General features: G+C 42.0%; 1 protein-coding gene across 5 annotated transcripts; it reads left to right on the top strand.

Annotated features, from left to right (window-relative positions):
* The first annotated feature begins 18,112 nt into the window (after positions 1–18,112).
* Positions 18,113–27,111, top strand: SELENOS (selenoprotein S). 5 transcript variants are annotated; one of them, XM_065906636.1, is made up of 7 exons: positions 18,113–18,288; positions 18,910–19,044; positions 21,103–21,209; positions 24,401–24,490; positions 24,588–24,669; positions 25,431–25,546; positions 26,475–27,111. In XM_065906636.1, the coding sequence occupies exons 1-6, from the start codon at positions 18,213–18,215 to the stop codon at positions 25,499–25,501; spliced, it is 561 nt and encodes a 186-aa protein (XP_065762708.1). In that variant the 5' UTR covers positions 18,113–18,212; the 3' UTR covers positions 25,502–25,546; positions 26,475–27,111. The 5 variants fall into 5 exon arrangements, with proteins under 5 accessions (XP_065762708.1, XP_065762709.1, XP_065762706.1 ...); XM_065906637.1 differs by having other exon boundaries at positions 18,119–18,288; positions 24,591–24,669; XM_065906634.1 differs by lacking the exon at positions 25,431–25,546 and having other exon boundaries at positions 18,119–18,288.
* Positions 27,112–27,868: the final 757 nt, after the last annotated feature.

Consider the following 27,868-nt stretch of genomic DNA (forward strand, 5'->3'; position numbering starts at 1 on the left):
TCGTGTCAGACTCTGCGACCCCATGAATCGCAGCACGCCAGGCCTCCCTGTCCATCACAAACTCCAAGATTTACTCAAAGTCATGCCCATCGAATCGGTGATGCCATCCAGCCATCTTATCCTCTGTTGTTCCCTTCTCCTTCTGCTCCCAATCCCTCCCAGCATCAGGGTCTTTTCCAATGAGTCAACTCCTCGAATGAGGTGGCCAAAGTATTGGAGTTTCAGCTTCAGCATCAGTCCTTCCAATGAACACCCAGGACTGATCTCCTTTAGGATGGATTGGGTGGATCTCCTTGCAGTCCAAGGGACTCTCAAGAGTCTTCTCCAACACCACAGTTCAAAAGCATCAATTCTTCAGTGCTCAGCTTTCTTCACAGTCCAACTCTCACATCCATACATGACCACTGGAAAAACCATAGTTTTGACCAGATGGACCTTTGTTGGCAAAGTAATGTCTCTGCTTTTTAATATGCTGTCTATGTTGGTCATCCCTTTCCTTCCAAGGAGTATGCGTCTTTTAATTTCATGGCTGCAGTCACCATCTGCAGTGATTTTGAAGCCCCCCCCAAAAGTCTGACACTGTTTCCACTGTCTCCCCATCTATTTCCCACGAGGTGATGGGACCAGATGCCATGATCTTAGTTTTCTGAATGTTAAGCTTTAAGCCAATTTTTTCACTCTCCTCTTTAACTTTCATCAAGAGGCTTTTTAGTTCATCTTCACTTTCTGCCGTAAGGGTCTGTCACCTGCATATCTGAGGTTATTGATATTTCTTCTGGCAATCCTGACTCCAGCTTGTGCTTCTTCCAGTCCAGCGTTTCTCTTGATGTACTATGCATATGAGTTAAATAAACAGGGTGACAATATACAGCCTTGACGTACTCCTTTTCCTATTTGGAGCCACTCCGTTGTTCCATGTCCAGTTCTAACTGTTCCTTCCTGACCTGCATACAGGTTTCTCAAGAGGCAGGTCAGGTGGTCTGGTATTCCCATCTCCTTCAGAATTTTCCTGAGTTTATTCTGATCCACACAGTCAAAGGCTTTGGCATAGTCAATAAAGCAGAAATAGATGTTTTCTGGAACTCTCTTGCTTTTTTGATGATCCAGTGTATATTGGCAATTTGATCTCTGTTTCCTCTGCCTTTTCTAAAATCAGCTTGAACATCTGGAAGTTCTCTGTTCACGTATTACTGAAGCCTCGCTTGGAGAATTTTGAGCATTACTTCGCTAGCGTGTGAGATGAGTGCAACTGTGCAGTAGTTTGAGCATTCTTTGGCATTGCCTTTCTTTGGGATTGAAATGAAAACTGACCTTTTCCTGTCCTGTGGCCACTGCTGAGTTTTCCAAATTTGCTGGCATATTGAGTGCAGCACTTTCACAGCATCATCTTTCAGGATTTGAAATAGCTCAACTGGAATTCCATCACCTCCACTAGCTTTGTTCGTAGTGATGATTTTTAAGGCCCACTTGACTTCACATTCCAAGATGGGTCATGAAGATCTTTTTTGTACAGTTCTTCTGTGTATTCTTGCCACCTCTTCTTAATATCTTCTGCTTTTGTTAGGTCCATACCATTTCTGTCCTTTATCGAACCCATCTTTGCATGAAATGTTCCCTTGGTATCTCTAATTTTCTTGAGGAGATCTCTAGTCTTTCCCATTCTGTTGTTTTCCTCTATTTCTTTACACTGATAGCTGAGGAAGGCTTTCTTATCTCTCCTTGCTATTCTTTGGAACTCTGCATTCAAATGGAAATATCTTTCCTTTTCTCCTTTGCTTTTCACTTCTCTTCATTTCACAGCTATTTGTAAGGCCTCCTCAGACAACCATTTTGCCTTTTTCCATTTCTTTTCCATAGGGATGTTCTTGATCCCTGTCTCCTGTACGATGTCACAAACCTCTGTCCATAGTTCATCAGGCTCTCTATCAGATATAGTCCCTTAAATCTATTTCTCATTCCCACTGTATAGTCATAAGGGATTTGATTTAGGTCATACCTGAATGGTCTAGTGGTTATCCCTACTTTCTGCAGTTTAAGTCTGAATTTGGCAATAAGGAGTTCATGATCTGAGCCACAGTCAGCTCCCAGTCTTGTTTCTGCTGACTGTATACAGCTTCTCCATCTTTGGCTGCAAAGAATATAATCAATCTGATTTCAGTGTTGACCATCTGGTGATGTCCATGTGTAGAGTCCTCTCTTGTGTTGTTGCAAGAGGGTGTTTGCTATGACCAGTGCGTTCTCTTGGCAAAATTCTATTAGCCTTTGCCCTGGTTCATTTTGCAGTCCAAGGCCAAATTTGCCTGTTATTCCAGGTGTTTCTTGACTTCATACTTTTGCCTTCCAGTCCCCTATAATGAAAAGGCCATCTTTTTTGGGTGTTAGTTCTAAAAGGTCTTGTAGTTCTTCATAGAACCATTCAACTTCAGCTTCTTCAGTGTTGGTGGTTGGGGCATAGGCTTGGATTACCGTCATATTGAACGGTTTGCCTTGGAAACGAACAGAGATCATTCTGTCGTTTTTGAGATTGCATCCAAGTACTGCATTTCGGACTCTTTTGTTGACTATGACGTCTACTCCATTTCTTCTAAGGCACTCCGGCCCACAGTAGTAGATATAATTGTCATCTGAGTTAAATTCACCCATTCCAGTCCATTTTAGTTCGCTGAGTCCTAGAATGTCGACATTCACTCTTGCCATCTCCTGTTTGACCACTTCCAATTTGCCTTGATTCATGGACCTAACATTCCAGATTCCTATGCAATATTGCTCTTTACAGCATCGGACCCAGCTTCTATCACCAGTCACATCCACAACTGGGTATTATTTTTGCTTTGGCTCCATTCCTTCATTCTTTCTGGAGTTATTTCTCCACTGATCTCCAGTAACATATTATTTACTCTAGCCCTTATTAAATGTTTCTTGTATCTTCTCAATCTGTACCTCCATTATATTCTTCTGTTCCTCCACTTTTTCTCTGCAGTTTTGAATCATCTTTACTGTCATTACTCTGAATTCATCTTCAGGTGGTGGTGGTAGTTTATTCTCTAAATCATGCTGACTCTTGTGACCCCATGGACCATAGCCTATCAGGCTTCTCTGTCCATAGCATTTTCCAAAACTTAAGACTAATGGTAAACACAATTTTAATCTGATGGGAACCTAAAAGGAAACTCACAAACTCACACTCACAGAAAGAAAAAAAAAGAAAGGGTAATTAGAAGAACAAAAAAAAAAAAAGAGAGAGAGAGAGAGAGAGAGAGCAATCGAATCAAGAAACAAACCCATAAATGAAAACAAATACTAAAAACTAGAGAAGCAAAAATACAAAACCAAAGACATGATGTAAATAGAATACAGTGAAAGGATGTTGTAGAAATGGGGGAAATGAATTTATTTAAAAATAAAAGCATTAAAAACTCAAAATGCATTAAAGATCTAAATTAAGAACAGAAACTGTAAAACTCCTACAGGAAAACATAGGCAAATCACTCTCCGACATAAATCACAGCAGGATCCGCTATGACCCACCTCCCAGAATATTGGAAATAAAAGCAAAAATAAACAAATGGAATCTAATTAAACTTAAAAGCTTTTGCACAACATAGAAAACAATAAACAAGGTGAAAAGACAGCCTTCAGAATTGGAGAAAATAATAGCAAATGAAGCAACAGACAAAGGATTAATCTCAAAAATATACAAGCAACTCCTGCAGCTCAATTCCAGAAAAATAAATAATCCAATCAAAAAATGGGCCAAAGAACTAAACAGAAATTTTTCCAAAGAAGACATACAGATGGCTAACAAACACATGAAAAACTGCTCGACATTAGTCATTTTCAGAGAAATGCAAATCAAAACCACAATGAGGTACCATTTCACGCCAGTCAGAATGGTTGCTATCCAAAAGTCTACAAGCAGTAAATGTTGGAGAGGGTGTGGAGAAAAGGGAACCCTCTTACACTGTTGGTGGGAATGCAAACTAGTACAGCCACTATGGAGAACAGTGTGGAGATTCCTTAACAAACTGGAAATAGAACGGTGATATGACCCAGCAACACCACTTCTGGGCATACACACCGAGAAAACCAGAACTGAAAGAGACACGTGTACCCCAGTGTTCATCGCAGCTCTGTTTACAAACCAGGACATGGAAGCAACCTAGATGTCCATCAGCAGATGAATGGATAAGAAAGCTATGGTACATATACACCATGGAATATTACTCAGCCATTGAAAATAATACATTTGAATCAGTTCTAACGAGGTGGATGAACCTGGAGACCATTATACAGAGTGAAGTAAGCCAGAAAGAAAAACACCGATACAATATACTAATGCATATATATGGAATTTAGAAAGATGGTAATGATAACCCTGTATGCGAGACAGCAAAAGAGACAGAGATGTATAGAACAGTCTTTTGGACTCTGTGGGAGAGGGCGAGGGTGGGATGATTTGGGAGAATGACATTGAAACATATATATCATCATATGTGAAATGAATCACCAGTCCAGGTTCAATACATGATACAGGATGCTCGGGGCTGGTGCACTGGGATGACCCAGAGGGATGGGATGGGGAGGGAGGAGGGAGGGGGGTTCAGGATGGCGGATTCAGGTCAGTGTATGGCAAAACCAATACAACAGTGCAAAGTAATTGGCTTCCAATTAAAATAAATAAGTTTACATTAAAAATAAATAAATAAAAAATTTTAAAAATAGAAGTGTTAACAAAGGAAAAAGTAAGTAAAAATAAAAATTATGGATTAATAAAAAGGAACAATAGAACAAAATGAAAGAAAACATTTTTATATTAAAGAAAAATCTGTTTTTTTCATTTTGTTCTATTTTATGTATATATATACACACATATATGTATGCATACATACATATATATATATATATATATATATATATAGTGGTATTAAGAAGAATATGGACTTCCCTGGTAGCTCAGATGGTAAAGAATCCCTCTGCAATGCAAGAGATGTAGGAGACCCAGTTTCCATCCCCGGGAACTTGGAGAATAGAAGATCCCCTGGAGAATGGAATGGCTACACACTCCAGTATTCTTGCCTGGAGAATTCCATGGACAGAGGAACCTGATGGGATCCAGGCCATAGGTTCACAAAGAGTCAGACACGACTGAGCAACTAACACTTTTTACTTTAAGAGGAATATTACCCTGTGGTGTCAGCTGTTCTCACCACACAGTGAGCTCAAGCCAGTTTGCCTACCCAGAAAGCCCTCTAATACGTCTAGGAAGCTCTCTGGGCCTGCTGTGGGCGCTCGCTGTAGGGTCTACTCCTGCTCAGATCTGACCTGACTCCAGCTTGTCCCTGCTTCCGAAATCCACAATTGCCCCAAAGTCTGGTTTCAAGTCAACTGTGGGGAGTTAATCCACTGCACCTGCCATTGTGGGAGTGAATTCCCTTCCTCTTCCTTGGTCACACAGCCCTTGGCACTCCACCTTGGTTTTGGCCCCATCTCTGCTTGTAGACCACCCTCTGGCATCTGATCCCTGCCCAGACAAGAAGACAATGATCTCTTGCTTCCCTGGCAGGCCGAGACTTTCCCCTGAACGCCTCAGATATATGGGATTAGCCATATTAGAGTACCTTCACAGGAGTCAACCCCAGTCATCTCCCTGGGAAACCTGAGACTTGGCACCCAGCCTTCTTCCATCGCTGTGGCAGTGTTTCCAAACACTGCAAACAAGTGTTTCCAGCTGGGAAGTGCTGGTCAGCAAACAGCTCTGTGATGAATTCTGGTTTGTCTTCTTAGCATCTGCTGCTGTATTCCCTCTGAGGTTCCAAAACTTCCCCCATCCCTGCTTATGAGGAGGTTTCCAAGTATGTGGAAACTTTTCATCCTTCATAGCTCCCTCCCCAACGTGCAGTTTCTTGTCCCAATTCCTTTGTCTCCTTTTTTTCTTATGTCTTTTGCCCTACTTAATTCTGTCTGAGCTCTTCTGCCAGTGTTCAGAAGGTGTTCTGTAGGAGTTGTTCCACATGCAGGTGTGTTTTTGATGCTTGTGTAGGGAGGAAGGTAATCTCCATGTCTTACTCCACCATCTTGAATGTCTCCCCCAGTACATGTATTCTTAATCTAAACACCCTTGCCTTCCACCTACTTCTTATTAGCCCTAGATGCTCTATAAAATGAATTCTTGGGATATTTAGGCACCCAGGAAGTAAAACAAATATTTAATAGATGGGATTATAAGCTTAAATCTTACAGTTAATATCAGAAGAAGATAACTTCTTTGGTGTCTGCAATTCAGGTTCTATCTATCCCCTCACCAAGTTTCCCTTTGAGATTAGGATTTTGCTACATGAGCATAAGTCAGAACTGAAGGACTAGGGGTGGGGACATCTTAGGATCTAATTCTTCCTAAACTGGATTAGAATTTAGCTCCCACATCTTTCATGACATGTGCTAGTGAGGATGCCTTTTCTACCTCCATACAGCCTTCCTGGTAATGCAAGTTACCCTGTTGTTTCTGCTTCTGATATGACATTGAAAATGATTCTGGCTTTTTTTTTTTTCTACATTTAAGACCCAGAGACACTCTCTCTACAATTTCCAAGAGGCTTCCTGCTCCCATCCTTTGTAAGCCACCTCACCTCACCTCACTCCAGAGTGGAACTCCGGAGCTCTGATCAATAGCCTCATAAATAACAAGTTGGTTGCAGTTAACTTTTTTCTGATCACATTCGCTACCTCAAAGGAGTACCTTCCTTTGGGTTCTGGATTTGGCTGTTGTGCAGCACTTAGCAATAGCATGAGACTTCAATGTCATTCCCTGATTTAGTGTGGACTGAATAGAATTGCTTTGGCATCAAACAATTTAATGACACAGGCTTGATAATTTAAGGGCTAGTGAGAAAAGAGGGTAAAAAAAGAAACTTGTAACATTATTTATACTCTTGTCCCAAGTGAAAATTTTGCAAAAATTTGATGAGAGGAAAGCGAGGGCTTCTATGCTCAGAGCGCAACCTCCATCTGTATGTCTTGGGACCAGAAAAATTAACTCTACTTGAATCCATTTTTTCCCCAGAAGTCCAATATTTTCAGTGTGCAATTTTTCAGAACATGAGGCTCACTCAGGATAACTTGTATCATGTTATAGCAGAAACTTTTATACCAGCGACACCACCATGCAACAGTCGAAAGAACTTTGCTTCTGCGGAACTATATTAAAATGTTGATTTGAATATGTATGTATTTGTATGTAATCAATAAATGCCCTGGTTCTGACGGTGTAAGAATATGAATTTAAGAGAGATATATTTTTGTTGTTGGGCAGTCACCCAGTCATGTCCAGCTCTTTGTGACTGCATAGAAAGCAACATTCCTTGTCCCTCACCATGTCTTGAAGTTTGCCCAAGTTCAAGTCCCTTGCATCGGTGATGCTATCCAACCATCTCATCTTCTGACAACCTCAATCTTCTCCTTCTGCCCTAAATCTTTCCCAGCATCAGGGACTTTTCTGATGAGTTGGCTGTTTGCAGCAGATGACCAAAATACTGGAGTTTCGTCTTCAGCAACAGTTCTTCAAATGAGTATTCAGGGTTAATTTCCCTTAAGATTGACTGGTTTGATCTCCTTGCTGTCCAGGGGACTTTCAGCACCACAGTTCAAACACATCAATTCTTTGGCATTCTGCCTTCTTTACAGTCTAGCTCTCACAACCGTATGTGACCACTGGGAAGACCATAGCCTTGACTGTATGGACCTTTGTCAGCAGAGTAATGTCTCTGCCTTTCCACACACTGTCTAGGTTTGTCATAGCTTCTTTTTGTTCTTCTTCTTCAGAAAATACCTTCTCTTCAGGAAAATTGGAACTATCAAGGGAACATTTCACCCAAAGATGGGCACAATAAAGAACAGAAATGGTAGATACCTAGTAGATGCTGAAGAGATCAAGAAGAGGTGGAAAGAATACACTGAAGAACTATTCAAAAAATAACTCAGTGAACTGGATTACTACAGTCAGTCACACTGCTGTTAGTAAAGCTAGTGGATGCAATGGAATCCCAGTAGAGCGATCCAAACTCTAAAGTATGATGCCGTCAGGGTGTTGCTTTTGATATGTCAGCAAATCTTGAAGACCCAGCAGTGGCCACAGGACTGGAAAGGGTCAATTCTCATCCCACTTCCCAAGAAGAGTAGGATTAAAGAGTGCGCTAACCACCAGACAATTGCACTCACATCTAGTTTTACCTATGTGTATATTTAACATATTTTAAAGGCCACACCTGAGGGTCTACAAGAATGTTATTCCAAGAGAGGTCTTTGTATTATTTAACTCTGAGAAACACTATTGTTAGATTGCCATCTCTGCAATCTCCTTAGCTAGCAATTCCTTTAGTCCTATTTTGCTGCATACACTTTTGTGAAAAGCTGAGATTTCACAATTTGTCAGTTAGCTATTGCCATAATAATCTTCATAGCAGCACTATTTACAATAGCCAAGACATGGAAACAACCCAAATGTCCTTCAAGAGATGAATGGACATGTGGTATCTATATACAATGGAATACTACTCAGCCATAAAGGAGAATGAAATAATGCCATTTGAAGCAACATGGATGGACCTAGAGATTATATTAATTGAAGAGAAATACAAATACCTTATGATGTCACTTATATGTGCAATCTAAAATATGATACAAATGAACTTATCTATGAAACACAAACAGACTCACAGATATCGAGAACAAAATTGTGGTTGGCAAGGGGGTAGGGGTTGAAGAGGGTTTGTATTGGGAGTTTGGAATTAGCAGGTGCAAACTATTGTACAGAGAATGGATAAACAACTACACAGGAAATTATATTCTATATCTTGTAATAAATCATATGGAAAAGAACAATGTGTATATATATATCAGTCAGTGCTCAGTTCAGTCATTCAGTCGTGTCGGGCTCTTGGCAATCCCATGGACTGCAGCATGCCAGGCCTCCCTGTCCATCGCCAACTCCTGGAGTTTACTCAAACTCATGTCCACTGAGTCGGTGATGCCATCCAGCTATCTCATCCTCTGTCATCCCCTTCTCTTCCCACCTTCAATCTTTCTTAGCATCAGGGTCTTTTCAAATGAGTCAGTTCTTCACATCAGGTGCCCAAAGTATTGGAGTATCAGCTTCAGCATCAGTCCTTCCAATGAATATTCAGGATTGATTTCCTTTAGGATGGACTGATTGGATTTCCTTGCAGTCCAAGAGACTCTCAAGAGTCTTCAACACCACAGTTCAAAAGCATTAATTCTTTGGCACTTAGCTTTCTTTATAGTCCAATTCTCACATCCATACATGACTACTGGAAAAACCACAGCTTTGACTAGGCAGACATTTGTTGGCAAAGTAATGTCTCTGCTTCTTAATATTCTGTCTAAGTTGGTCATAACTTTTCTTCCAAAGAGCAAGTGTCTTTTAATTTTATGGCTGCAGTCACCATCAGTGATTTTGGAGGCCAAAAAAATAAAAATAAGATCTGTCACTGTCTCATTGTTTCCCTATCTATTTGCCATGAAGTGATAGGACTGGATGCCATATATGATAAGTGCTGTGTTGTGCTTAGTTGCTCAGTCATGTCTGAATCTTTGCAACCCCATGGACTGTAGTCCTCTGGTCTCCTCTGTCCATTGGGATTCTCCAGGCAAGAATACTGGAATGAGTTGCTATGCACTCCTCCAGGGCATCTTCCCAACCCAGGGATCGAACCCAGGTCTCCCACATTGCAGGTGGATACTTCACCATCTGAGCCACCAGGGAAGCCCAAGATACTGGAGTAGGTAGCCTATCCCTTCTCCAGGGGATCTTCCCAATCCAGGAATCAAAGTTGGATCTCCCACATTACAGGCAGATTCTTTACAAACTGAGCTACCAGGGGAGCCTATATATATTATGTATCTATATATAAAGTGATTTTAATATACAGTAGAAATTAACACATTATTATAAATCAATTATACTTCAATAATTTTTTTTAAATGCTGGATAACAAACCTCCCCAAAACTTATTTTAAGCAACAATCACCATTTTTTCTTATAGCTGGCTCTGCTTCTCACTTCAGGTCTATGGGTTAACTATTGTGGTTCAGCTTTACATATTTTTCTCCTTTTGCCTGGATAACCAGGCAAAAGCACAAAAAGGAAAGAGTAGAAGTTCCTTAAGACCTACACTCAAAACTGACACGTTATTACTTTTGTCTACTTACCATTAACCAAAACAAGCAGTGTGACCAAGTTCAAAGTCAAGGGATGGGGAAATACATTCCTCCCACCTTGAGACTATGGCAAGGGTATTGTTGCAAGGAGTGATGGATTAGGGCCAATCATTTAGTCTACCATTGTCTGTGACAGGTCGGGAATCCTGGATACCATCTTTGTTCTGTTTTTGTTACTAACACCTGAGCAGTTATATTGAGCAAAATGTTTGCTAAAATAACTTATGGTTCTGGACAAGCTAGGTGAGATGATACAGTGATTAAAAGGACAAAGGTAACATATATGCCTAGCCAAGAAGAATGAGTAACTTCTATCAATGAGACTATAAGAATAGAAACATATTAGGTACTGAAAACAAATCATCCATGCTCTGAAATCAGTTTCTTAAATTTCTATTGAATATAGTCTTTATCATTATACATGTATACATAGGTATGTATACATACAAATACACTGAAGTTCACAATAGTATACAAGACACTTTGTTCTTGTAAATGTTTAATTGTACATTATTTTCATGACTCTTGTGCTCATTTGTATTCTATATCACAAAGTCTTGAGTGACAAGAATTGTTCACTATTTTTGTTTATATAATAGAAACTAAATGTTACAAATTGTTTCCATCTTCATGATTACAAACATTACATGGCAAGGTGGGTAAACAAGTTTAATAAACCAGTCTCTTTTCTTCTCCTTAACCAGATGCAGCATTTTGACACTTTTATGATATACAGGTTGTCTTAATTCATTGACGACTCATTGACTTATTTTGAAAGCCAGCAGCAGCAAATCTTTGCAATGTGGGATCTTCCTCCATACCTATTCCAAGTATCTTAATTCCTGAACTACACCATGAACTCAGAAGTGATATTCACTGAAACATTCTTGAAGTTTTCGCATCTTTATGTGGCACCTCTTACTAAGGCAGGGAACTATCAGATAAAGACTGTGATCCTTTAATTTATTAATTTTTGGCTGTGTTGGATCTTTCCTGCTGCGTGGGCTTTTCTCTAGTTGTGGCAAGCCGGGTCTGCTCTCTAGCTAGAGCACAGGCTCTCGGACTAGCAGGCTTCTGCAGTGGCAGCTCCCAGGTTCCAGAGCACAGGCTAAATAGTTGTGGTGCACGGGTTTAGCTGCTCTGAAGCATGTGGGATCCTCCTGGATGAGGGATCAAACCTGTGTCTCCTGCATTGGCAGGTGGATTCCTCACCACTGAGCAACCAGGGAAGCCCAAGACTGTCTACTTAGCTAACCCAAGCCACCAGGAGTCTTAACCATTAAGTTAATATATAAAAATAAACTGCTCTTGATAAATGTAACATTGCCTGCCATATCAGTAAGTAGTGTCATAATCATCAGTGGTTGCAGCCAAGCACCCACCACCAAAAGTGTGCTAGTGAGCTGGTGGATCCTCTGGGAACTCAGGAAGGAAGCAAAGAATACCTGCCATCTAGCAGCCGTCAGACTGCAGCCACTCCCAAAGGTCAGCCCTGAGTTTCCTCAGGATGTGAAAACACTCAATATTGGCCCCACATAGCTGAGGTGCCTGTCAAAGGAAGGATTTCAGTGAGCCCAGACTCTTGCATCTTCTCATGTATAGAAAGGCACTGAATTCCTTAACTGGGGATATCTGGTTTTCTTTAATTAATCAGAATCTTTTGTTGTCCTGCCCTTTGTCACAAACTCCTATATCCTACGTATCCTAGCTTCCTCTTCGTCTCCTCAGATCAATTCTCTCAGGGACACTTGAGATGCTGCCTCATGGACTTGAAGTTCTAAAAATTCCCACTGAATAAAACATAATTCTCAATTTTCAGGTTGTGAATAAATTTTTAGTGGACACTCCCAAACATTGACTGAAGCTGTTGTGCCAGATCCCTTTTCAGAACACTAATTCCCTGAAAGAGAAATCATAACTAGCTGCTTCCATGAACAGTGATCCCCCAATACAGTGTACCTAGTGTCCAGAATATAACCAAAAAATTCAGCTAGCCCTAGTCATCCTGAGTGTTCATTGGTATTTACATATGAGTAAATGTTAAGCTGATCCCAGGCCAAGTATTACATCTGCAATCCCAAGAAGTCATTCAATTTTAACACATTGAGTTCCTTCAAGATGCCAGAGCAAGTGAGAATTCACCTCAAAGCAAAGAGTTGATCATCTTTTACAGAAAATAACTTTGGATTCACACAGCAGTAGCTTGTAATAAACAGCAGCTGAAAATGAGAACTTGGTTCCCTGACTAGGAATCAAACCCTGGTTGCCTGGGTGGAAACCAGGAATCCAAACCGCTAGACCACAGGGGTCTAAGTTCCAAGTCTTTGTCTGCCTTGTAAGAAAAAATCAGACAAGGAGTCAGAAGCAACGAAAGGATTAGAAAAGCAGAATATATGTGGAAAGACGTGTGGGCGAGCAGTTGCTAAGTTGTGCATTTGGCAAGTTTAAATTCTTTATAAGAGGAGAGTCTTCTAGGTCTTTGTCTTCTTCTTGGCTAGTCATCTTGCTTTGATCTGCCACCCCATCCCCCTCCCCCTGGCCACTGGCTAATTTATCTTAGGACCATCCACTGGGTGGGGATTCAGCCCTTAGTTAAGGTGGATTTTATGGGTGGGGGATAGCAAGATTTATAATGGCCTGGCACCCCTTCCTCTGTAGGTGTTGCAGGGAAGGGCCAATTTTGACTCCATGATGAGTCTATTTGACTATAACCTTTGCTTTTCGTTGCTTTTGTTATAATGTGAGTGTGCTAGTTGCTCAGTTGTGTCCAACTCTTTGCAACCCCATGGACTGTAGCCCACCAGCCTCCTCTATCCATATAATTTTCCTTGCAAGAATACTGGAGTGGGTTGCCATTCCCTTCTCCAGGTGATCTTCCTGACTCAGGGATCAAACCCTGGTCTCCTGCATTGCAGGCAGAGTCTCTATCATCTGAGGCACAGGGAAGCCCACTTTTGTTATTATAATGATACATGATGACCTGCCTCAGGAAACCTTGCCCCTCTACCTGAAGAGATTAACACTTAGGCAGGTAGTCCAAGGCCCTTTAAGGAAGAGATGAGCATTCTTGCTCATGCTTTCCTTAACCCTTGTGCAACAATGTATCTTGCCCAAGAACTGGCCTTTCTTTAGGAGCAAGTGAATACACAGGGCAAAGCTTACTCATGGAAATGCTTTTCTTAGACTCTATGTTAAGGATTATAATTGTAACAAATCTGTTACTTAACAAATCTGGGACTCTGTTTCTTAAAACAATGTATCTTATGCAGAAACCCGTTGACCAGAACACTTCCTTCTGGTTTCCTTCTGGTTAATCTTGTACTGAAGTTGGTTCAGGATACATGCCTTGGGAAAGGGTCCAGTGGAACTCGTACAACCTTGAGGTATTATTCTTATCTATTCTCAGCAGCCAGTTGAAAATATAATGCCCTGCATAAAACAGTGAGGTCGGTACTCTGTTACCCCCTTCTGATATCTGTCAGGCTTTTGCTGTTCTGTCACTTTAAATAAAACCTTTGTTATACAAAACTCTGGTTGACTGAGATCTTGTCTTTTGGGCCCTGGAGTAAAATTTTCTCCTTCAGAGACCACCAATATTGGCATCATTCACTGTAAGTTGTCAACAACCCATCCCTAACAGCCTGCCTCAGGGATCCCTGGCCCTCTGCCTGCTTTTGTTCAGCTGCTCAGTCACATATGACTCTTTGAGTCCCCATGGACTGCAGCATGCCAGGGTCTCCTGTCCTTAACAGTCTCCTGGAGCTTACTCAAACTCATGTCATTGAGTCAGGGATGCCATCCAACCATCTCATCCAGTGTCATCCCCTTCTCCTCCTGCCTTCAATCTTTCCCAGCATCAGAGTCTTTTCCAATGAGTTGGCTGTTTTCATCAGGTGGTCAAAGAATTGGAGCTTCAGCATCAGTCCTTCCAATGAATATTCAGGGTTGATTTCCTTCAGGATTGATTGCTTTAATCTCCTTGCAGTCCAAGGGACTCAAGAATCTTCTCCAGCCCCACAGTTAGAAAGCATCAGTTTTTCAGCACTCAGCCTTTTTTATGGTTTAAGACTCATATCTGTACACAACTACTGGAAAAACCATTGCTTTGACTAGATGGGCCTTTTTCAGCAAAGTGATGTCTCTGCTTTTTAATACACTGTCTACATTTGTCATAGCTTTTCTTCCAAGGAGCAAGCATCTTTTAATTTCATGGCTGCAGTCACCATTCACAGTGACTTTGGAGCCCAAGAAAATAAAGTCTGTCACTGTTTCCATTGTTCCCATATCTATTGGCCATGAAGTAATGGGACTGGATGCCATGATCTTAGTTTTTTTGAATGTTGAGTTTTAAACTGCCTTTATCACTCAACTGTTTCACTTTCATCAAGAGGCTCTTTAGTCCCTTTTCGCTTTCTGCCATAAGGGTGGTATCATCTGCATATCTGAGGTCATTGATATTTCTTCCAGGAATCTTGATTCCAGCTTGTGCTTCATACAGTCTGACATTTCACATGATGTGCTGTTCATATAAATTAAATAAGCAAGGTGACAATATGCAGTCTTGATGTACTCTTTTCCCAATTTGGGACGAGTCCATTGTTCCATGTCCAGTTCTGTTTCTTCTTGACCTGCATACAGGTTTCTCAGGAGGCAGGTAAGGTTGTCTGGTATTCCCATTTCTTTAAGAATTTCCCACAGTTTGTTATGATCTACAGAGTCAAAGGTTTTATCATAGTCAACGAAGCAAAATTTTTTCTGGAATTCTCTAGCATTTTTCTATGATCCAATGGTTGTTGGCAATTTGATCTCTGGTTCCTCTGACTTTTCTAAGAACATCTGGAAGTTCTCAGTTCACACACTATTAAAGGCTAGCTTGAAATATTTTGAGTTTTTACTTTGATAGCCTATGAAATAAGTGCAATTTTGTGGTAGTTTGAACGTTCTTTGGCAGTGCCCTTCTTTGGGACTGGAATGAAAACTGACCTTTTCCAGTCCTGTGGCCACTGCTGAGCCTTCCAAATTTGTTGGCATAGTAAGTGCAGCACTTTAATAGCATCATCTTTTAGGATTTGAAATAGCTCAGCTGGAATTCCATCACCTCCACTAGCTTTGTTCATAGTGATGCTTCCTTCCAAAGGTCCACTTGACTTCACACTCCAAGATGTCTGACTCTAGGTGAGTGATCACACCATCACAGTTATTTGGGTATTAAAATCTTTTTTGTACAGTTCTTCTGTGTATTCTTGCATGTCTTCTTAGTATCTTCTGCTTCTGTTAGATCTATACTAGATCCACCTAGATGGAAAAGGTCAGTTTTCATTCCAATCCAAAGAAAGGCAATGCCAAAGAATGCTCAAAGTACTGCACAATTGCACTTATCTCACACACTAGCAAAGTAATGCTCAAAATTCTCCAAGCCAGGCTTCAACAGTACATGAACCATGAACTTCCAGATGTTCAAGCCTGATTTAGAAAACTCAGAGGAATGAGAGATCAAATTGCCAACATCCATTGGATCAACAAAAAAACAAGAGAGTTCCATAAAAATATCTACTTCTGCTTTATTGACCATGCCAAAGCCTTTGGCTGTGTGGATCACAACAAACTGTGGAAAATTCTGAAAGAGATAGGAATACCAGACCACCTGACCTGCCTCCTGCATACAGAGAAATCTGTATGCAGGTCAAGAAGCAATAATTAGAACTGAACATGGAACAACAGATGGGTTCCAAATTGGGAAAGGAGTATGTCAAGGCTGTATATTGTCACCCTGCTTATTTAACTTCTATGCAGAGTACATCATGAGGAAGGCTGGACTGAATGAAGCACAAGCTGGAATCAAGATTGCAGGGAGAAATATAAATAAACTCAGATTTGCAGATGACACCACACTTTTGGCAGAAAGCAATGAAGAACTAAAGAGCCTCTTGATGAAAGTGAAAGAGGAGAGTGAAAAAGTTGGCTTAAAACTCAACATTCAGAAAACTAAGATCATGGCATCTGGTCCCATCACTTCATAGCAAATAGATGGGGAAACAGTGGAAACAGTGAGAGATTTTATTTTGGGGGGGAGGGGCCTCCAAAATCACTGCAGATGGATACTGCAGCCATGAAATTAAACACACTTTCAAATAAATAAATAAATAAATAAAACATGCTTGCTCCTTGGAAGGAAAGTTATGACCAAACTAGACAGCATACTAAAAAGCAGAGACATTACTTTGCAAACAAAGGTCTGTCTAGTCAAACCTATGGTTTTTCCAGTAGCCATGTATGGATGTGAGAGTTGGACTATAAAGAAAGTTAAGCGCCAAAGAATTGATGCTTTTGAACTGCGGTGTTGGAGAAGACTTTTGAGAGACCCTTGGACTGCAAGGAGATTCAACCAGTACATCCTAAAGGAGATCAGTCCTGGGTGTTCATTGGAAGGACAGATATTGAAATTGAAACTCCAATACTTTGGCTACCTGATTTAAAGAACTGACTCATTTGAAAAGACCCTGATGCTGGGAAAGATTGAAGGTGGGCAAAGGGGATGACAGAGAATGAGACGGTTGGATGGCATCACCGACTCGATGGACATGAGTTTGAGTCTACTCTGGGAGCTGCTGATGGACAGGGAGGCCTTGCATGCTGCAGTCCATGAGGTGGCAAAGAGTGGGACACGACTGAGTGACTGAACTGAACAGAGATGGGATTCGTTTCCAGGTTGTCTTTGGCCAATCATTCTGATTCAGAGTCCTTCCTGGTGGCACTCACATTGCTCAGCCAAGATGGTTGCCAGTGACAAGGATTCTGAGAGGTGGTCAGACATGTGCCGTCTCCTTTTGACCTTTCCTGAACTCTTCTGGTTTGTGGTGTCTTATTAGTTCCATGTTCTTTACCAGGATCTCTGATCATAAAACAACTCATGCAAATAGTTGCCAAGGTGCCTGGCCAGGGTTGGCAGTTTCAGTCAGTGTGCTCACCCTAACACTTATAAAGGCAAATCAATGGGTCTTCACAGTCTTGATAAAATCCAGAGTCCTCAATTTCCCAATTGGCGAAGCCCATTTCTTCTCTTTTATTGCTTTCTGACACACATCTGAAGATATCATTCTGTGGGTCCATGTTCAAGTCCCTTGAGAAACTTCTAGGGAAAAGAGCAGTGGAATACCCCCAGGATACCCTAGGCTCACGTCTGTGCACGCTAAGGTGGCAGAGCACTCTGATGCCATCACCTGCTGATTATTTTCTCTTCCTAATCCTCAACCCTTCTTTTCAGACACAGGGGAGTATTTTCACTTTAAACCCTCCTCCAAAAAAGGCTCAAGATCAAATTCCAAATAGGGTGGTTAAGGTAGGGCACTAAGTGAAGAGTGCAAGCAAGGGTGTGGCAGAGGGCATCGCAGGCAGAGAAGACAGGACATTATTATAAATAATTGTGATGTGTTATAATACTCTGTAATTATTGATTCAACGCGTATTGGAGCCGTTGTTAACGCTAATTCTTTCCCAGGAGATTTTGATTCTGGAAATTTTGATTTTGAACGGCGCAGTGTCAGCGGGGACTTTCCCAATTCTAAAAGGTAACAGAGGCTGCGGAAGGGGAAGGCTGGAACCCGCAATAGCCGGGAGTTGCCAATCTGCGAAGTCCCAGTTGCTTAAGGTGCCAGCGAACAGGGGCGTGGACGCAAATCCTGTTTGCCCAGGGCAAAGTCTTGAGACCTCGGTGTCCAATCAGTACAAGAGTAAACATCCGACGCGGCGCAGGCTGTAAGGCGCCCCTCAGGTTCCCGGTGCCGCCCCGGAGGGCTCAGCCCGCCTCGGCCACGCCCCCGCGGCAACGCCGCACGTCCGGGCCGCTTCGCCACCCGATTGGCCGGGAGGCCGGAAAGCCGGCCCCGGCCGCCACGTGTACTAGGGGCCCGCCGGAAGGCGAAGGCCGGCGCTGACTCGGCGGGCGTGTGCGGCGCGGAGGCGGCCGGGGCTGCGTCGCCATGGAGCGGGACGGGGATCAGCTGTCAGCGCGGCCCGCCCTGGAGACAGAGGGGCTGCGTTTCCTTCACGTCACGGGTGAGTGGGCGCGCGCCGCGGGCCGCGCCACCACCGCCGGCTCGCCGCCATGTTCAGTGAGTAGTCCTCCACGGCGCTCTGGGCCGGGCCGGCCGGCGGTCGGTGCCCGCAGGCCTGGGCGGTAGGCCGAAGCCGCGCGCGGAGGCTCTCCCGGAGCCCGGCTTCCCGGGGCTTTGTAGTGGGCCCTTGGTTGGGCGAGTCCTTTACCTTGCGCGACACAGGCGGTACAAGCCCTTCCGGGTCGCGATTACTGGGCAGACTGGGCCCTTGGCGTTTGCTGCCAAGCCGCGCTCCCCCCACCGCCGCGCCCTCGCTCACGCCCCCAAACTCTGTCCTGTGCCAGGCCCCCGCGGCTACCCTTTTCCGTCCGTTGCCTGGATCCTTAAAGCCCTTGCCTTCCTGATTCGGACACACCCCGTCATCCTTCAAAACCCGGCTGACGTGCCCCGCCTGCCTCGGGCTTGCCCCTCCGATTCCCCAGACGGCTGAGAAGTACCTTCTCAGGGATCCCTGGATTGTACTTCTCGCTGTTTTAACTGCCTTAGGAAGCCCTCCGGTAGGAAAGTCCGGTGGTGGTGTCATTTTTAGTTTCTTGAAAACTGAATGTTTTATTCTTTTCAGTGGGCTCCTTGCTGGCCACTTACGGCTGGTACATCGTCTTCAGCTGCATCCTTCTCTACGTGGTCTTTCAGAAGCTTTCCACCCGGTTGAGGGCATTGAGGCAGAGGCACTTAGATCAAGCTGCCGCTGCTCTGGGTTAGTATGTCTGTGTGTGTGTGTACGTGCGTGTGCGCTCGTGTACGCTCAGTCGTGGCCGAGCCTTTGGGGCCCATGGACTGTAGCCTGCCAAGCTCCTCTCCATAGAATTTTCCAGGGAAGTGGACTGAAGGCGTGGCTTTACCCGTACTGCTTGTAGTATTTATAAGTTAGTCTATTGTTATGAGTAAGAGGTATCCGTCTAATCTGTGTGGGAGGAAAACTGTTTTACACTTCTGAAGTTGATTTTGGTGAATTGCAATAGTGTTTTTTTAAATTTCAAAGTTTTCGTTGGGGTGAAAAACCTGCTTGATGATGTGTAGAACACCCTCTGCTTGCATCATTGTTCATGAGATTAAATAAAAGCGTCACAGCTTCTCCATACTTATGGATGTGCCTACTAAATAACTCTCAGTTATCTCTAGAACCCTTGTGAGTGACAGGAAACTCAGCCTTAGTTCCTCACATCCACTGTATTTTGCTTTTCACAACTTACTCATCAGACCTGATGGCAGATTTACACATGGCTGTTTCAAAAACTCATTCCCTCTAAAAGAGTCACCTTCTAACTTGTTAGAAATTACAGTCTCTGAGAACATATTCAAAAAAAATGTTCAGTTATTTTGATAATAGTAGTATGATTAAATAACTACTAATCACCAGTGATCCAAGTCACCACAGTTATGAAGCTGGGGAAGAAAACAAACATCATAACTTAAAACTAGTCATTAGTAGAAGGACCTAAAAAATTCCTTCACTCTCCTCTCCCATGAAACGCTGTGGCCCTGCCACTATCTCAGTTTTTTGGTTGTTGGCTATATATCCCAAAAATCAAAGTACAGTTGTATATCTTGCTTAAGTTGCAGGATAATGTGAAGTGGATGAGGTTAAGAGAATAGCTTCAGTCACCTGGTACAGCCATTACTGGCACTGTGAGCTGCTGGCAGCTGAGGAGTGGATTTATAAGATAATGGAATGGGCATCTCAGAAGAGGAGTTTGTTTTAAGGAAGCGTTGCACAAAATAAATGTGCAGTGAAAGGTGTACTTTGTGTTGTACAATTTTGTTAGGAAAATTAGGTTTAAAAAAATCCACACATAATTTCTTTTTTACTAAGAATAAAACAACAATTTCAAATGTTGCTACAATTCACATTTCTATAAAGTAGAACAATAGTTTCATTTTTAAAGGTAAAAGTCTGTTCATTTCTGCCACCACACACATACACACAACACCCAGCCTTACCCATTTTGTCCCCTGTTTTACGTGGATTCAGTTAAGTGACCTTTTTTCCATTGCTTTTTACTGTCTGTGGGTAATGGTGATCACATATGCTTTGGATGATGCTGATGTGAACATAATAGTTCTAGTTTGTTTCTTTGTAGAGAAAATTAGTCACACCACTGCGTAGTTCCCCGTAGTGCTCCTTAAACACAGTGGTCTGTATAAAGCAGGTCAGAAACTTGTGTTTTTGTGTAATTTGCTTTGTTGTATAAACCAGATAAAAATAAATATCTGGGGCGGCCATTTCTATTAACGCTAGTTGGAAGGATTTTTCTTTTCTGTAGAAACAAGGATAAAATACCTAAATATCTTTATCTCTTTCTGGTATATATCTAGACTAATTAGGTGATAGCTAATAATCAGAAAACTTTCTTTCCCTTGGTTATCTTCTAGAATTCTGGTAAACCTAGAGGCTGGGTGTTAGGAGGCATCCAGGATGTGAAGTCAAATTTTGCTGTGGCTGCCTGACCACTTATATTTTAATCTTAGGGCCCATGCCAGATTCTCTGAATTAGGACTGCTCAGGTAGCCCAGAAATCTGTTTTGAACAGAGATTTCTGATGCTGTAAGTATTTAACAAGGACTCTGAACTGAGACTGTGATAGTCTCCTTCCCCTTTAAGCAGTAATTAAATATATGCAGAAGAATAGGCTTATTCATGTTAAAAAGTTTTTGTATTGTTTGATTTCTGTATACTTCTATTAATATAGACCTCAAGAGTTTCCATTTTATGTTTTACAAGGTGCTTTATTCCAGTTTTTTTCTGCCTTTTCAGAACCTGATATTGTTGTTAAACGGCAGGAGGCTTTAGCAGCTGCTCGTTTGAAAATGCAAGAAGAATTGAATGCACAAGTTGAAAAACATAAAGAGAAATTAAGACAGGTATGTACTGGTTTTAGTTTGAATACATGATATTTGAGGTTTAGTTGGTAAAAGTGTGTGTATGTGTGTGTGCGTGCACTCACAGTATGGTGGGTACAGGGAACACTTTCAGGCTGAATCATTTCCACTTAGTTAAGTATTGCTCAGCATGTTTACTTGTGTAATTTCTTAATATTTAGAGGTGAATTGCTCTTAAAGAATTAAATACTCTTAAGTAGTCTTGTATTTATGTTTTTACTTTTAAGTGGTGGTTCCCTTATAGCAGTATCTTGCCCAACAAAACTGTGTGCTATGTGCAGGAGCCGTACCACCAGACACAGAACACACATTCAGCGTCTTCGTGGCCGGTTTCAAGCTTTGCATCTCATAGGACCTGCCTCGGTGGGGCCACTCTTCAGTGGAGTAAAGAAGAGCCAGGGGAGGGTGGCAGTGGGCTGAGGTGGTGGGGAGGAAGAACCAGGGGCTACTGTTGAAGTGACCTGAGCAGCCAGGTGGCTTGTGCTGCTCTTCACAGGAGTGAAGTCACACTTCCTGTGTTGGCCCCAGTCTGTGTAACTGAAGCAGCTAAGTGTAGGCCCCACTTTCTGGTTTCGTTACAGATGTTTCTGGGCCCCTCTTTATCCCCTTAGGAGGAAACCAGAGAAGTTGGTCTTCCTGCTGGTCTTACGTGTGTCTCTGGTATTTCCAGAAAGAAATGCCTCTCTGCCACCACTGGTGGCTTTTGTTTTCTGCATGATCACTTAGTACATGGCTGGTGTCCCTATCGTGGCTGGAGCCCAGAGTGAAAGGACAGAGCAAAGTTTTTTAGGTATTTTTCCAGAAAGATTTTATCCATATATAAATGCATGCTTATGTAATTTTTCCATAGAAATGGCAGCATAATACACAGGTGCTATTTTTAAGCAGTCTTTTTTTTTCTTAAACTTTAGAAAGTGTTTTAAAAGTTTTTGAGAGATATTTAATTGTTTTGTTTCTAGAGTCCAAGAGTAAAGTTCCTTCTACATGTCAAAATTAATGACTTGAGGGTTTGAGTTTTTTGCATTAGTAAAGCAGCCTGATCATTTACCCAGTTTGCTGATGTAGCTGGGAAAAAGAAGCTTTTAAAAGATCGTTTTTAAAATCTGTAATGTGAGCCTCCTAAATTTGGAGAAAGGATAGAAGCCTGTGTTCAGTTTTAAAGTTATGGTTCTGTTTTGTTTGTTCAGTCTCTCAGTCGTGTGTCTGGCCCTTTGCGACCCCATGGACCACAGCATGCCAGGCTTCTCTGTCCTTCACCATCTGTGGGAGTTTGCTCAAACTCATGTCCGTTGAGTCGGTGATGCCATCCAACCGTCTTATCCTCTGTCACCCCTGTTTCCTCCTACCTTCAATCTTTCCCAGCATCAGAGTCTTTTCCAGTGAGTCAGTTCTTTGCATCAGGTGGCCAAAGTATTGGAGCTTCAGCTTCAGCATCAGTCCTTCCAATGAATATTCAGGACTGATTACCTTTAGGATTGACTAGTGTGTTCTCCTTGCTGTTCACAGGACTCAGAAGAGTCTTCTCCAGCACCACAGTTTGAAAGCATCTATTCTTTGCTGCTCAGCCTTTTTTATTGTCCAGCTCTCACATCCATACATGACTGCTGGAAAAACCATAGCTTTGACTATGGACCTTTGTAGGCAAAGGACTGTCTCTGCTTTTTAATACGCTGTCTAGGTTGGTCATAGCTTTTCTTCCAGGGAGCAAGCATCTTTTAATTTCATGGCTACAGCAGTCACCATCCACATTGATTTCGGAGCCCACGAAAATTCAGTCTGTTACGGTCTCCGTTGTTTTCCCATCTGTTTGCCATGAAGTGATGGGACTGGATACCATGATCTCCGTTTTTCAATGTTAAGTTTCAAGCCAGCTTTTTAACTTTCCTCTTTCACCTTCATCAAGATGCTCTTGATGCTTTCTGCCATTAGGGTGGTGTCATCTGCATATCTGAGGTTATTGACATTTCTTCTGGCAATCTTGATTCCAGCTTGTGCTTATTCAGCCTGGCATTTCCCGTGATGTACTTTGCATAGAAGTTAAATAAGCAGGGTGACGTATAGCCTTGATACTCCTTTCCTAATTTTGGACCAGACCATTGTTTATGTCCGATTCTATCTTCTTGACTTGCATACAGGTTTTGCAGGAGACAGGTAGGGTGGTCTGGTATTCCCATCTCTTTAAGAATTTTCCACAGTTTGTGATCTGCACAGTCAGAGACTTTAGTGTAGTCAGCGTGGTTCTGTATACTTAAGAAAAGTATCAGTCTTCCTATCTCACAGTTTAGTCTGTTCTCTTGTATGTGGTCTCAGAATTTTTCACTGTGTACCATTCTGGTGTTTTCCATGTTGGCTATAAACATAAAAGAACCCTCAGATCAAGAAGCGGTTTCTTCCTTAACCTCCTGTACTTGCAGACAGTGAAGGCATGAAGGGACAGGCATTTGGGCTTAACAGTGATGGACCCTGAGCCATTAAGAAATTTCTGGATATGTGCTTTCTAATGCATCCTCTTGCATATCTTTGTGGCATCACAGTTTAATTGGAACCAGAATGAATTGAAGTTTGGGTTTGGGTTGCATCAGGAATTGAGAGAGTTAGTGACCTTTGTGTGCACGTGAATTGCAGTACCCAGTTGTTCAAGGAGTAGGAAGCAGAGGCGAAGACCTCGGGCACTGTATTTCTCTCCTGTTCACTGCTCAAGCTTTCCCAGGTGCTCGTTGTTGGACACAGTTTTCTACTGTGCTCCCACAGTACCTTACTTTGAGAGAACTTTCAAATTTGCTCTGACTGGTTCCTCACAGCCTTTGAAGTTGAAGGGTTAATTGACTTTCCTCAGGTGACACAACCAAATAGCAGCAAAGCACATCTGCCAGCCACACTGACCCTTTTCAAGTCCGGGTTCTTCCACATGACCAGAAATGTCTAGTTTAAAAGAAGAATGGGTATTGTTTCTTCTGTGACACTTTTTGCTTTCTTTAATAGTATGCAAAAGCAAAAGATTCTGTATCTGAATTAAACTCACACACCACTAGATGATAGCTGCTTTATTAACTGAAGAAAGTGCAGGCGAAAGTTTGAAGAACATTTAAATTACAGATTATCAAAAGCACATTTTCTTTGAGAAAGATGGAAGTTTATGAATTCATTCTGTATCATGTGCGATTCTTCCTCAGCTTGAAGAAGAAAAAAGGAGACAGAAGATTGAAATGTGGGATAGCATGCAAGAAGGAAAAAGTTATAAAGGAAATACAAGAAAGCCTCAGGTGATGTAGCCTTCAACCTAGTGGACTCTTTTCAAGTAGGTGAAGATTCCTGGAGTAGTATGTCTTAACTAGATTCTTATGCCTGTATATGTTCAAGCAGGAAGAAGACAGTCCTGGGCCTTCTACTTCATCAGTCATCCCGAAACGAAAATCTGACAGAAAGCCTTTGCGGGGAGGAGGTAGGTGTCAAACGTTAAAGCATTCTGAACAGTGACTGGCTAAATTTACCTGAAACAGGATTCTCTTTTCTTGATTTGTTGTTTATAAACAGACTAATTCTTAAGTGTAGGTTATGAAAATTAAATAAAAGAAATAGATGTAAAACAGCTGTCAGCGGCTAGAAATGACCAACCTACTGAACCCTATCATTGCCTCAGGGCCTCCAGCAAGGCTGTGGGTGCATGTCCTATTTCCAGGAGGCCTCTGACCTCCTTGGCCTCACAAAAGTTAGCATTTGATCAGCAATGAAGAAGGAGGTCACTCGAGGCTCTCAGGAAATAATCGGAACAGTTGCACTTGTATTTTAGTATTTTTCACTTGATCCCACAGTCCTGAGTTAAGTGAGGCAAGGAGTAGTTTGCCTATTTTGCATATGAATGGGTCAGGGGCCTAGGACCCGGGTTTTGGTCTTTACAGCCAGGGTTGCCTTGTTTCTTACAAATAACCCCCTCAAGGAGGCATGAACAGATACTCATTAAGAGACCTTTTGTGTGCAGTACCCCGAGCACTCTGGGTGGCTCGATAGCAGTCTGTACCATCCCATCCCTGAGGACTTTCACGTACTTTTGGGAAGATGGGACTCCCATACAATTGAAAATAAGTAATCCTTTGTGTTCTGCCAGGAGTTCCTCCTCCATCTGGAGAGGGACGGGCAAAAGCATTAGAATGCTTTGTGAAGGAACCAGTTCTAGGCTGAAGACACTTTTTTCTATCTGGGAAGAGGGGTTTTCTCTGACTAGGTGTCAGCAGAGGCAGAGGTGTGGAAGCCTGGCCAACCTCTTGGAGGACTGAGGGGAGTCTGTGAAGCCTGTGAGCTCTGTGAAGCCGGGACACAAGGTGGGCTGCCCTTTAAAGTGGGCTCTGATCCCTTCCTTTGTGTTAGAAACTCAAAGCTGTCCTGTGTAGAGGAGTGGTGTGTCTGGAAAAAAAACGCTTTTTTAAGTCTTTTTCGTGCTCCAGCAAGAAATCTTCTAAGACCATTTTGCAGAGCAAAGAGTGGTAGTATTCAGGAGACAATTATAGAAAATGGAATGTATGGTGTGCTGTGTACATACTCTAGCATTCCCAGCAGTCCAGAGCTGGGGGCTTCGAATGGCTTGTCTTTACAGGCCTTAAAGAAACTGAGTCACAGGGAGTTGGTGACCAAAGATTCTACAGTAAGTAAGGAACAAAACCACCTCATTTAAGGTCTTGCTGACTCTAGAGCCTGAGCAGAATGGTGCCAAATGTCTATTAACTTTAGGAAGTTAATGAGTGGGCAAGGATGGGTGTGGGGGCTGGAGCATGTGGATTTTCCAGTCCTGACTGGTGAAAGTGACAGCAAGTTCCATTCTGTTTTGATTTTTATAATTTATTTTCTGTAGCTTGAGCAGTTCTTACTTGAATGTATTCATTTTATTAAGCACTACAGTTAGAAGACTTTATATATTTAAATTTAACCATCTTGAGAGGCTTTGGGGGCAAATTTTTTGTGTATTTGGGGGAGATTTTTGTGTTTTGATAGCTAAAACAGAAGGTGAATGGCTTGTTTTATTCAAGTCAGTTCAGACTGCAATCACATTATAGAAAGTCAGTTCAGTATATACAATGCAATATAATGCAATCACATTATAAAATTTTTTTCTCTTGTGGTAGCTTAAAGTTTTATGAAAACGTTTATGAGAATAGGATCGTATCTTTGCAGTGCTTTGCATATCAGGCTTAGAGTCTTCTGTTTGATACAAAATGTTTCCAGCACTGTTTTGCTTCCTTTCTGTTGTCACAGGTTACAATCCTTTGTCTGGTGAAGGTGGTGGAACCTGCTCCTGGAGACCTGGACGCAGAGGACCCTCATCTGGTGGATGAGGCTAAGAATCTTGTTAGTGTCACTTTTGACATTAGCAAGATGAATCCTTAACCCTCAACTCAATTGCCTTACGCATGCTTTTCGCAGTGATTGACCAGGGGGAGGGACTTTCTTTCTGTTCTTAACTATACTGATGACTTCAAGGATTGAAGGCAGCATAGGATGTAGACATGGCCACTAGACAGTAATTGCAGTTAGTCACACTGCACTGAAGCCAGTGACTGTTCATTGATTTCACAGGTTGTTGTTAGTTGGTAGCTAAGGGTTTCCAGGTGATTGGTGGTCTTGATAAAAGAGACCTGGCAATGATCCTTCAAGTTAAGAGGTCCTTGCTGGTAGGACAGTCTCTGTGACAGCTTGCGTTGAATGATGTCTTCCTTGTAAATGGTGAACCCACCAGCAAGGATTACTGATGCAGACAGTTGATGGGGTCGTTCTGTAAATTTATATGTACAGAACTGTAAAAAAAAAAAAAAAAGACAAGACTGTAAATATTAAAAAAAAATGCAGAGAACATTTTCAGTATCTTTATTAAATTTAAGGAAATTTCTTTATGAATTTGAATTTGTCTGTCTAACATTATACAGCTTTATATCATTCACAACCTCTCATTAATAAGACTTACTTTCACTTCTCATTATTGCTCACCTCATAGAGCATGAAAAGTGGGACACCTGCAGTGGTTTTCAGAGTTGGAGGGCTCCTGGGGGTTTATCCACAAGACCAGGCACTGGGAGTTGAGTTTCTGCATTAATAGGGCAAAGAAACATCTTGCCTATAAGTACGTCAGGGGTCAGTGGGGTTTTGGAAGCCCTGTGAGTCTTCTGTCTTGCACTCATTTCTTACATCCTTGTCCAGAGCCTCTGTGAAGTATGTCATAAAGGGCCAGCTAGTAAAGATTTTAGGCTTGGCAGGCGGCGCAGTCTTTATTTTTTAAATTTTTAAAGAATTATTAAATACATTTAAAAATATTTAGCTCACGGGCTAGATTTGTCCTGCTGTCTGTAGTTTGCTGATCCCTGCTTCATGTCAAGATCGTGAGAAAGAATAATGGAAAGTTTTAGACTTGGGTTAAAATACTTCATCTAGGTCTGTTATTTACTTCTAGAGAGATTGATTCCCTGTAGGATATAAATGAACTTTTAAGAGTTTTTTCTTTACTATATTTGCTGTAGTTGAAAATACATAGTTAAGCAAATATCAGCTATTCATTTTAGAAATAGAAGGCATGTTTCAGTATACTATTAGCTGTGACTTTCCCCTCAAACCTCCTTTTTTTTCCCCATGAGTTAAGAAATTATCAGGTGTAAACA

Source organism: Muntiacus reevesi, chromosome 15 (genome assembly GCF_963930625.1).
Source record: "Muntiacus reevesi chromosome 15, mMunRee1.1, whole genome shotgun sequence".
Classification (NCBI taxonomy): Eukaryota; Metazoa; Chordata; class Mammalia; order Artiodactyla; family Cervidae; genus Muntiacus; species Muntiacus reevesi.

Excerpts from the sequence above, each read along its gene's own strand:
- SELENOS (XM_065906634.1), top strand. The coding sequence starts at position 18,213 with ATGGAGCGGGACGGGGATCAGCTGTCAGCGCGGCCCGCCCTGGAGACA. Across the intron at positions 18,289-18,909 it reads GCGTTTCCTTCACGTCACGG|TGGGCTCCTTGCTGGCCACT; the intron begins GTGAGTGGGCGC and ends TATTCTTTTCAG. Across the intron at positions 19,045-21,102 it reads TCAAGCTGCCGCTGCTCTGG|AACCTGATATTGTTGTTAAA; the intron begins GTTAGTATGTCT and ends CTGCCTTTTCAG.